Source organism: Diospyros lotus, chromosome 15 (assembly GCF_014633365.1).
Source record: "Diospyros lotus cultivar Yz01 chromosome 15, ASM1463336v1, whole genome shotgun sequence".
NCBI classification, from domain to species: domain Eukaryota; kingdom Viridiplantae; phylum Streptophyta; class Magnoliopsida; order Ericales; family Ebenaceae; genus Diospyros; species Diospyros lotus.
Genome location: NC_068352.1, coordinates 12852955 through 12865204, shown reverse-complemented (window position 1 = coordinate 12865204; position 12250 = coordinate 12852955). Strand labels below are relative to the sequence as shown.

Below are 12250 nucleotides of genomic sequence, written 5' to 3'. Positions count from 1 at the left end.
TGTTCCAACTATCACCATATGGTAACACTGACCCCACGAATAATTTTGCATATGCCATGTCTTTGACCTACTAGTGTAATGACGAAAATACCCCTCTGCGTAACACCCATCATTTAGAAAGGAATAATGTACTAACACCTTTCTAAATGACTTCTACCATCCTTAGATCACTAGTCCAATAATCCGTGACTACTCGAATGTACTTGCTTATCACTGGGAGCTACCCAGAAGCACACACTCTTAAGTCACGTTCCCAGGGCACTGGATTATTCGATTATTCTTGGACAATCACAAGGGAGTGAATCACAGAAACTATCTTGTATTAGTCTGTCTTGGCTAATTAGAAACCATACTCCCAACTCAAAAGGATATTGATCTTTGACAGACCTCACCTACAATGAATCTAAGAATATAGCTCTAGGTTCACTAGACCACCAACTAATACTCAAGTATTAGAGTACTCGTCCACGTAGTAGCAGTGATAGACTAGCTCCATGATAATTAGTACTTTGTCATTAGCTTCTATCACAGGTCCACTCTACGCATTCCAAATGCGCTTGTACAATTAGAGTAAACGGACTGTTTACTGGCTAAGGCAAGCCATCCTCCATTAGGATCTATTGCACAATGATCTTATCATGATAGAATGCCCAGTTCTATCAAAAGATCAAGAGTTATATTTTCTTGCTTATTAAGTACCCATGATTCATGCCTAACTGTGAAGAACGACCCATCACATGAATCACTTACTTAATAGCATGGACACCTTTCCAACAGCTTGATCAGATATCCACTTGACTTTTCTAGGTACATCAATTGCTCCCTGCTTTTTTAGCCGAGAAGTCGGGTAAAAGAGCATAAAGTACCGAGAAATTTTAGCGCGCTTCTTGCCAAATTTTGCTTATCTTCGGAGGATCATTTGTGCGTGCTTGCTCTTTATTTTTTGCATTCGTCCAGCAGCTTTGGCTTTTTCTCCTTTTGAGCCCCTATCAGGTCTTCATTTGATTCTTATAAGGATCAGCCGTGGTGTCTTCAAAACTCAAATTCTCTCAGGTCTCGGCGCATTTTCAGGCCTCGTCCCATTTCCATCTCTCAGCGCGGCCTTACTAGGCCGCTCGGTCATAACCGAGTGCCCATGATATGCGATTGGGGGATCATGACCAAGTGACCCTATTTTTCAGCCAAGGCCACTGGGTCATGACCGAGTGGGCCCTCCTATTGTTGTTGTCGAAATACAACAATTTATTTTTAATTGTGGATAAACGCAAGAGTCTTAGGAGTCGTGCCTTCAAAGATGAGATTATTAACGAGCAACTGAATCTGGTAGTCAAGCAGATCTGGTGGTATGATAGAGCTGATGGTCTGATAGATCTGCTAGCCTAGTGGATCTGGTAGATTTGGTGGGCTAATGATCAGTTGGCCCAAGATAACCGAGTGACCTGAGGCGACGAGTGACCTCGGATGACCGAGTGACCTGAGGTGACGAGTGACCTGAGGCGATCAAGTGGCCTACAAAATGAGAGCACCATTAGGACGCGGGTGGTCGTCCCTGCGCAAACCCTCCGATGCTTAAGTCAGATCTCAAAAAGAAAATGAGAAATTGTACTTCAAATACTCAAGAATGCGTACCTTGTGAGGGAGAGGGGACCTTGTATTTATAGCGGAGGGTGAGTAAGGCCTTGCGATATTCTCAGCAAAAATCTCGCGGCCCGCTCCGGAGATCTCGTGGCCCATTCCAAGGATTTCGGAGCCCATTCGATTGGGCGTCTGATGATGAGAGGGGGGTCCACTTGGTTGTAAATGAGTGGACCGTGAAAAATGGTTGAGCCGGAGGGTTACTCGGCATGCCCCGAGTGGGATCTCTCGGCATAACCGAGTGGATCCCAGTCGGCTAAACCGAGATGGGGCGGGAGCTCACTCAGCATAACGGAGTGGACCCCTACTCGGCACAACCGAGTAGACCCCCACTCAGTTGTGTCGAGCAGGGGCACGGCCACTCGGCTAACCAAGTGGCCCCCCACTCGGTTATTCTGAGTGAGTCTTCTTCGCTTCTTCTGCCCTTTACCTTTGCTTTCTTCAACTGCCTTGGGACACATGCTTGATCAGATATCCACTTGACTTTCCCGAGTACATCAGTTGCTCCCTGCTTTTTTAGCTGAGAAGTCGGGTAAAAGAGCATAAAGTATCGGGAAATTTTAGCGCGCTTCTTACCAAATTTGGCTTATCTTTGGAAGATCATTTGTGCGTGCTTGCTCTTTATTTTTTGCATTCGTCCGGCAGCTTCAGCTTTTTCGGCTTTTGAGCCCTTATAAATAGGGGTCCAAGTCTTCATTTGATTCTTATAAGGATCAACTGTGGTGTCTTCAAAACTCAAATTCTCTCAGGTCTCGATGCATTTTCAGGCCTCGTCCCATTTCCATCTCTCAGCGCGAACTTCTCGGTCATGACCGAGTGGCTATGATATGTGACTGGGGGGTCACTCGGTCATGACCGAGTGGCCCTATTTTGACCGAGTGACCCTATTTTTCAGCCAAGGCCATGACCGAGTGGCCCTATTTTAACTGAGTGACCCTATTTTTCAGCCAAGGCCACTCGGTCATGACCGAGTGGGCCCCCCTACTCGGTCATGACCGAGTGGTCATGCTCTTGGGGTTCCTTCTTTTTGTCCCAGCCATTGGTTGCCTTTTTACACTGCCACATTTTTCTTTGTCTTGTACTGATGATCTTGCTTTATGTGCAGGTATTTGTTTACTGTGATTCTCTGTCTTTTCCACTTCAACATAACAAGGTAACACTCTCCAGTCTTTTCAATATGTCAAGGAGAAGACCGGCATCACCCCTGGCCCCGCGCACATTCCTGTCACTTCTAGCTCTCGACTCCGGTATGGGGATTTTGAAAGGGTTTATGATACCACCCCTTCAGGATATATGGTGAGGTATCCTCATCTTGATGAACCGGATCCCTCACAAGTAGATGAAGGCTCTATTGGCATTCACTTTGCTTCGTTTGAGAAGGGGCTCCACTTTCCTCTCCCGCTTTTTGCCATGGCGTGGTTACGTCATTACAATATTGTTCCAGCTCAGCTTCATCCTAACGGCTGGGCCCAGATGGTGGGTTTTTCCGTACTTTTCCATCAACGGGATGTAGTCCCTTTCTTGATGCTCTTTAGTTGCTTCTATCGGCTACGAAGGGCTAGCAAAGACTACCATCTGTATACAGTCCAGAAGGTATCAGGCCTCGAATTGTTCAGTGCCCTTCCTAACAAGATCAACCAGTTTGAGGAGCAACGGGTGGTGAGAGAGCCTCCACTCGGTTGGGATGCTCCCCTGCACTAGAATCATCATGATGATTGCCAAGGGTTTACTCCCTGCAAGGAAGTTCGAGGCGTATATCGTTGTCTTGTGGGGATACTAACGGCGCAGGGCCTTGTTGATTTGTTAAGCCTCCTGAATTTTGAAAATTTCAGAGTCGCGGGTTGGGGGGTTGTTACACCAACTGCTCCTCCTCAATCTTCTACGTTGTCTAACTGGGAAATGGAAGGAATCGAGGAGGAGCAGATGGGAATGCCTGGGCAGTCTTCGCATCTTCCTTTCGATCCTCAGGAGGAAAACACTCCTGGGGTAGAATATCTTTTGTCCTATATTTCCTTGTTCCATTGTTGCATTATTTTTCCACATTAAATGCTTTATATTGATTTTTGCAGAAATGGCTAGATTAGGTAGGCTGATGGAATTGCGTAGATGCCACCGTGAAGAGGAGGCACGCATTGCGGTAACAACCGGGGTTTCTGCCCATGGTGCTGATGGATCTATGAGCTCTCATCCTCCTTGGTCACGCAAACCTGCTGGTGTTTCTCCTACTGGGGTGGAAAGGCGATGTCATCCGAGAAGTGACCATTCGAGTGTTGAAGTCCCTTTTCATACGGAAAGCCCATCATTGACTCCTTTGTCTCATGAAGAGGTCGTTGACATTCCATCTCCTGCTCCCAATTCTCGAGGGGGGCGAAGTTCGTCTTCTCGATTTGTTGGTGACATGGCCCGGGTGGAAGAAGAATGTCGCCACCCTGTGATTCCCAACAGGAAGGATCGTCGCCATCTTGAAGGCGAGAAATCAATGAGACCGCCTCCTATACTTCCCATTCCTGGCGAGGTGAGACATACCATGATTCTCGTGGATGGTACGAAGCTTAGTGGTCGGGACTTTGAAGTTTCCCCCGGGGTACTAGAGACAGACTCCGTTTCTGAACCCGGGATTGGTGCCTGTCTCATTTATTCTACCATTCTCCCTCGAGATGAATGAAGATTTATTGGTAGTAATCATGCCCAGGCTAGGGATGAAGCGGAGCAGCTCCTGGTGCAAGGGATTCAAGGGATCGTTGCCTCCAATGCCAGGGAAAGGGCATATCATGAACAAGTAGACGCCCAGATGTCAGACTGGAGGAACCACCAATCTTCCTGGAGCGAAGAATGCCAAGAGCTAAAGGGTCGCGCTCGTCGGGCAGAGGTCGGGAAGAGAACTATAGAGGCATAGATTGAGCGTATGCGTGATCGGCTATCTGAGGTTGCTGTTGGTACCTCAGGCCTTCAAGGGGAAATTCAAGATTTACATTCTAAGCTAGAAGCTGAAGAGCACAAGAACGTTGGTTGATGATGAAGCATGAAACACTTTTACAAGAACACTCTCTACGCCTGACGGAACTGAAGATAAGTCGTAGGGACGCTGATAGAGCACATATTTTCATATTATTTAGCCCTCATATTTAGTCTTTTTGCACATTAGTTGTGTCATTTTATTCATCTTGATTTTATTTCATTTTTATTTTATAGGAATTGGGCTTCACACTATTTTACTTTATTTTTCCAGGTTTAGGGCTATGGGAGCATGAGATGGGGCATGATACGTCTTGATGGCAATGAGATATCTTGGAAATTGGAGATAGAGGAGTAAGGGCAATTTTAGCAGATTTGACCTCCTGCACTTCCTTCAGTATTTTAGCCAAGATAAAATTCCAGAATGAAGATGATGTCTTCAGAGATACTGTAGAGGACTTCTTGGGCTTTCTGTAATGGTATGGTTTGTCCAAATCCGAGTTCGTTTGAGCCTTCAAACAGCGCTTCAAATTCGGGGCTAGGAAGTTGGGTCAAATTAGGAAAGCTGCACAGATGCTGATTCTTTAAAAGGCAATATCTTGGGTGTCCGATATCCAAATAAAGTTATTCAAAAGCCCAAATTCATCTAATCTTCATTATCTACAATTCTTATGAAGAGGCCGAATCCCAGAACGCGCGTTAACCTATCCGAAATCGACTATGAAGTGGCAGTAACCTAGGGTTTCCTCCTTAAGCTCTACTTAAGCACCTTAAGAGGCCATTAAAAAAGGGGAGTATTCTTTTGAAGGGCATGAACAGTAGCCAGCTCTCCCTCTCTCCATTTTTCTTGTCAAGATGGAGGGCTAAGGATTCTGTAATCAGTTGCAATACCATCCTTGTTCCCGGTTTGAGTCTTTGGTTTGAATGGAAATCTATTTTTTAGTTTTAACTTTATTGTTCTCTTGTTTCTGTTCTCTCTTAAATCTGTGTATGTGTTGATACCGATTGGATGAATGCATGCATTGTCTTTGTTTGAGAATCCAAGGTTTTTGTGCTCGCTTGAGGCTTTAACTAGAAGCAAGAACAACCTGTTTGGATGGTATTTCAATCAGTCTCGAATCTGTGCAATAAGGGGAATCAAAACTGATAGATTGAACTAAGAGGTTTCTGAAATCTTTTTATTGGTTTTCTTTCCAATCTTTGGCGGTTGTTAAAGGATTTTTCTGATTTTCGATTTGAGGATTAGAACTAAACAATTTGTTTATTGAGAAGGCGATGAAAACTGGGATAGAAGGTTGGTTTGCAACTGATTGCATCTCGATTTATTGTGCTCTTGCTTAGTTTGTTTTCTGTTTTTCATCAAAACTTCCCCCCCCCCGTTTAGCCTTGTTTTGACAGATCCGTTTGAGGTTCGTTGAGAGACGACTTTGGGTTGCACCCCTATTGCAAATCTGAATCATCATTTATCTAATCTATCGGTGTTCGACAGCCCCGATCAGATTTTGGCGCCATTGTCGGGGAACCAATCTCGTTTCTGTCAAAAGAAGACTGATTCAAAAAAAAAAATATATATATATTCCTTGATAATCTAATAGCAGAAATTGTGGTTGCTACTTGGTATATAGGTTGGAAACTAGCTGGTTGCGGGCTACCGGTCCAAAGCGAGTTAACCATACTCGGCACTGCTAGATACAACGCCACGTACCAAGTTTATGCCACAAATCAAGAAGTGAACATGTCTTCAGGAAAAGCTGCTGACAGAAAACTCTTATTCTCTGTTTTGTAGTGAGACCAGCAAGCTGCATCCAAGTGTAAGAGATAGCAAAATTTAGCAGTTTTGACAGAAAACTCAGCAAACTCTTATTCATGCAGTTTTGACAGCCTCCATGACAGATAGCAAAATTTAAGGATTGAGAACAAGATACCGGTTCTATCCTCTTCCTTTCTCATCCTTACTTGATGTTCTTTCATGTCTTTATGCCTCCCTTGATGTTTTCTTGCATTTAGAGTGGTCTTTGAGGCAAAATAGGAGCTGATTTGATATAAAAAAAATGATTTTGACAGTTACTGTTCACTGCTTCCCACTTTCTCTGATTGAGCTGAAACTTGGTGTCCAAAGAAATGGGGGTGTGGTGAGCAATACTCACATCTTTGTTGTGACAAGAGCCTTTTTTGGCCAAATTCCAACGTTTGGACCACTTTTTGGCCACTTTTGTGATTTTCAGTGGCTGGTTTTGGTCCTTTTAGGGTCCTTAATGTGGATGTGGTGAAATTTTGTGAAAAAAATGCTTAAAAAAATCATCTTAGGGCTTCTTGATTGATAGATTTTATGTGCCTTACGTTTTTGCATTTTTGGTGTGCATAGGCCAGTTTGTGTGCTGTTTTTTGTGAGTCATTTTGAGTGTGTTTTTGTGCTGATCTTTAGTGCATGACCAGGTCCTCTAAGGACATACCAATTGACCTAGACCTTGAAATAGAAAGGACCCTTAGGAAGCAAAGGAAGGCTAGAGAGTTAGAGCTTCGGATAGCTGATAATCCTCCTGCCTCTTCTGCCACTGCATCTGATATTCCTTCTGTTTCTATACCTACCCCTGACTTAAACACAATGGCGGGTAATGGGAATGAACACAATCGGAATGGAAATAATGGAAATAATGTAAATCATGGTCATTTGGATGGTAAAACCATTAGAGAATTGGCTGCCCCTGATGTGTACTACCAGTCTTTATGCATTCAATATCCCCAATTGGATGCAACCTTTGAATTGAAATCTGGGCTAATCCATTTGCTTCCCAAGTTTCATGGCCTTGCAGGTGAAGATCCGCACAAGCACCTCAAGGAATTCCATGTTGTCTGCTCCACAATGAGGTCACAAGGAGTTGATGAGGAGCAGATAAAACTTAGGGCCTTCCCATTTTCATTGGATGGAGCTGCAAAGGATTGGTTATACTACCTACCACCTGTTGCCATCACAAGTTGGGATGGGCTAAAAAGAATCTTTTTGGAGAAGTTCTTTCCAGCATCCCGAACAGCCGCCATTCGGAAAGAAATTTGTGGCATAAGGCAGAATCATGGGGAGACATTACATGAGTATTGGGAGCGATTCAAGAAACTCTGTTCTAGTTGTCCACACCATCAAATCAGTGACCAGCTGCTGGTCCAATACTTCTATGAAGGTCTTATTCCAATGGATAGGTATTTGGTGGATGCAGCTAGTGGAGGAGCCCTCTCTGAAAAGACACCAGCAGCTGCTCAAGAGCTAATCTCCAAGATGGCACAGAATGCCCAACAGTTTGGTACCAGGTCAGCCACTCCCATGAGACAGGCCAATGAGATTGGTGTTGCTGACATCAATGACCAACAGAGGATAGAGAACAAACTGGAGGAATTGGCCTCCATGGTCAGACAGCTAGCCCTTGATAAAGGACAGTCCAAATCTCAGCAGGTATGTGGTATTTGTTCATTATCCTCCCATGGTACTGACCAATGTCCTCAACTGCAGGAGAATACAGAAGCCTGTGCTGGCATTTTTCCAGGAAGACCCTTCCAGCCACAACAACAAAGATATGATCCATATGCTGCCACCTATAATCCAGGGTGGAGAGATCATCCGAACTTGAGGTATGGAGGTCCTTCCAACCAGCCATTCTAGCCACAGCAGCAGCAACCTCAGCAGCACAGATTCAATGCACAAAGACCAAGTCAATCAATGCAGCAACCGCAACCAGTACCTAAATCTGAATCAAGCTTGGAAGATATCATGAAGCAGCTCGTTGCCAACAATCTCCAGTTTCAGCAAAGGACCGACACTGCCATACAAAATTTGGAGACACAGATTGGACAGCTGGAAACCAACATCAGTGAGCTACGGAGTCAAGGTTCGGGTCAGTTGCCTTCACAGCCAGTTTCAAATCCAAGGGGCAATGTAAGTGCTATCGTTCTCCGCAGTGGCAAGGAGTTAAGCAGCCCACCCTCTCCACAACCAGAATTTGGGCAGCAACAAGAAAGCCAAAAAGAAGATCAGCCTCCTCCCATTCAAAAGGACAAGCAGCCCACCACCATTGATCAAGATAGAGGAGAGACTTCTCACAACCATCCATTGCCATTTCCTCACCGAGCCACTCAAAATAAAAAGAGGGCAGAAGCTGAGTTGGACAAGGAGATCATGGAAACTTTCCAAAAAGTTGAGGTGAACATACCACTCTTGGAGGCCATCAGACAGATTCCCAAGTATGCCAAGTTTCTCAAAGACTTGTGCACCCACAAAAGGAAACTGAAAGGAAATGAAAAAATCAACTTGGGAAGAAATGTGTCAGCATTGATTCAACCTGCCATGCCTCAGAAATGCAAAGATCCAGGGACTTTCACCATTCCTTGCACTATTGGAAATTTGCAATTTCATAATGCTATGTTGGATTTAGGAGCCTCTATTAATGTGATGCCTAAATCTGTGTATTCTTCTTTGCAGGCAGGTGCAGGCACATTGACATCTACAGGAGTGGTGGTCCAGTTGGCAAATAGGAGCACAGCATACCCTGAGGGAGTATTAGAGGATGTATTAGTAAAGGTAAAGGATTTCATATTCCCTGCTAACTTCTATGTTTTGAATATGGAGGATGATCACACACCCGGACACGCACCACTTATTCTAGGTAGACCCTTCTTGAAAACTGCAAGGACAATAATTAATGTGCATGAGGGTACTTTATCTATGGAGTTCGCTGGTAACACCATTCAATTCAATATCATTGATGCCATGAAGTATCCCTTAGAAGATCATTCTGCCTTGCATGTTAACTTTATTGACTTAACGGTGGAGAAAGCATGTGTTGAGTTGTATAATCTTGAGTCTGAATTCCCCACCATCCATAATTTTCCTGATGATATGCATTGCCCTCAGAGTCATGACAGACTCAGTAAGTGTAGTGTTTGTTCTGAAATAGATGAGTTTTTGAGTATTGTTGAGAGTGCACCTTCTCATACTATATCCGATTCTCATGTGCCTCCCATAGAGGAAGTTTCTGTTGTTGAGAATGTAGTGCAGGTAGGTGGCAACATAAACAGACTGGTGCCTTCAATTCAACAACCACCCACCTTGGAGTGTAAGCCCCTGCCCGAGAATCTGAAGTACGCCTAGTTGGCGGATGGAGACAAGCTACCCATGATCATCGCCGACAACCTTCAGCCTGACCAAGAGGAGAAGTTGCTGAATCTGTTGAAGCAACATAAGAGAGCCATAGGTTGGTCACTTGCAGACATTCCCGGTATATCCCATTCCTTATGCATGCATAGGATTCATTTAGAGGAAGGAGCTCGACCAGTGAGACAGCCCCAAAGGAGACTCAATCCCACCATTCTAGATGTGGTCAAGAAAGAGGTAAGTAAACTACTTTCGGCTGGCATTATTTATCCTATCTCTGATAGCAAGTGGGTGAGTCCAGTGCAGGTAGTTCCGAAGAAGACAGGATTCACAGTGGTAGCCAATGAGAGGAATGAGCTAGTGCCCATGCGAGTGCAGAACAGCTGGAGAGTCTGCATTGACTATAGGAGGCTCAACCAAGCTACCAGGAAGGATCATTTCCCACTCCCATTCATTGATCAGATGCTAGAGAGGTTAGCTGGAAAGTCCCATTACTGCTTTCTTGATGGTTTTTCTGGTTATTTTCAGATTTGCATAGCACTGGAGGATCAGGAGAAGACCACCTTCACCTGCCCCTTTGGCACTTTTGCATACTGGAGGATGCCATTTGGTGTATGTAATGCCCCAGGTACGTTTCAGCGATGCATGGTGAGTATATTTTCAGATTTACTTGAGCATTGCATGGAAGTTTTCATGGATGATTTTTCTGTTTATGGGACCTCATTTGATGAGTGTCTAATCAGTTTGGGTAGAGTCCTAGAGAGATGTGTTGAGAAGAATCTTGTCCTAAATTTTGAAAAATGTCATTTCATGGTTGAGCAGGGGATTGTTTTGGGTCATGTTGTGTCCAAGAGAGGTATAGAGGTTGATAAGTCCAAGGTCGATATCATTTCTTCTTTGCCTTACCCCGCGTCTGTGCGGGAGGTATGTTCTTTCCTTGGACATGTAGGATTCTACAGGAGATTCATCCAAGACTTCAGCAAGATTGCCCTTCCAATGTCCAACCTGCTTCAGAAGGATGTGGAATTCAAATTTGATGAGTCTTGTAAGATGGCCTTTGAGGAGCTCAAGAGGCGCTTGACTTCTCCACCCATCATCCAGCCACCCAACTGGGACTTGCCATTCGAGCTCATGTGTGATGCTTCCAATTATGCAGTTGGTGCCGTCCTTTCACAACGAGTGGAGAAGAAGTCACACGTCATTGCTTATGCCTCGCGCATTCTGGACAACGCCCAAGCAAACTACACCACTACTGAAAAGGAGCTTCTTGCCATTGTGTTTGCTTTAGATAAATTTCGCTCTTATCTCCTGGGTTCTAATGTTGTAGTGTTTTCTGATCATGCAGCTTTGAAATATCTCTTGAAGAAGCACGATGCCAAACCCAGGTTGATACGGTGGATGCTCCTGCTTCAAGAGTTCAATGTTGAGATCAAAGATAAGAGTGGAGCTGAGAATCTTGTGGCTGATCATTTGAGCAGGCTTCCTTCCTCTTCAGATGCCACTACCATGGACTGTCAACCTATCAAAGATGACTTCCCAGATGAGTTACTCTATCACTTGCATGGTACTGAGCCCTGGTATGCTGACATTGTTAATTTTCTAGCTGCATCTGATATCCCTGCCCATCTTAAGAGAGATCAGCTAAGTAAATTTAAAATTCAGGCCAAGTACTATGTATGGGATGATCCATATCTATGGCGCATGTGTAGTGACCAAGTCCTTAGGAGATGTGTGCCTGATATTGAGTTTGCTTCAGTCTTGCATTTCTGTCATTCACTTGCATGTGGTGGTCACTTTGGTCCTCAACGCACAGCTAGAAAGGTCCTAGACTCAGGTTTATATTGGCCATCCCTTTTTCGAGATGCTCATACATTTTGTAAGAATTGCACACGTTGCCAACACACAGGATCAATATCACGTAGGAATGAAATGCCTCAGTAACCCTTACTATTTTGTGAGATCTTTGATGTTTGGGGCATTGATTTCATGGGCCCTTTTCCTGTCTCCTTTGGTTTTGTGTACATTCTTTTGGCTGTGGATTATGTTTCGAAATGGGTGGAAGCTAAACCCACCAGGACTGATGATTCTTCTGTGGTTGCAGATTTTGTTAGATCTCATATTTTCTGCAGGTTTGGCATTCCCAAGGCCATCATCAGTGATCAAGGATCCCACTTCTGTAACAGAACGATGCAATCCATGCTCTGAAAGTATGGAGTTTTACATAAAGTGGCGACGCCCTACCATCCACAGACCAATGGGCAGGCTGAGGTTTCAAATAGAGAGATCAAGCATATTTTAGAGAAGACAGTCCAGCCCAACAGGAAAGACTGGAGCAAAAGGTTGGAAGATGCACTTTGGGCCTACCACACGGCCTACAAGACTCCTATTGGCATGTCCCCATATCGACTGGTCTTTGGAAAAGCATGTCATCTACCGGTAGAGATCGAGCATAAGGCCTATTGGGTGGTAAAGCAATGCAACATGGATATGACAGAGGCTGGTTCCTAACGAAAGCTTCAA

At 44.5% G+C, this 12250-nt stretch overlaps 1 protein-coding gene across 1 annotated transcript; it reads left to right on the top strand.

Moving 5' to 3' along the window:
- Positions 1-8299: 8299 nt before the first annotated feature.
- Positions 8300-9727, top strand: LOC127791579 (uncharacterized). Its single transcript, XM_052321560.1, has one exon. The coding sequence runs from the start codon at positions 8300-8302 to the stop codon at positions 9725-9727; it is 1428 nt and encodes a 475-aa protein (XP_052177520.1).
- Positions 9728-12250: the final 2523 nt, after the last annotated feature.

What these genes read in the sequence shown, in the direction of transcription:
- LOC127791579 (XM_052321560.1), top strand. Translation starts at nt 8,300, where the DNA reads ATGCAGCAACCGCAACCAGTACCTAAATCTGAATCAAGCTTGGAAGAT.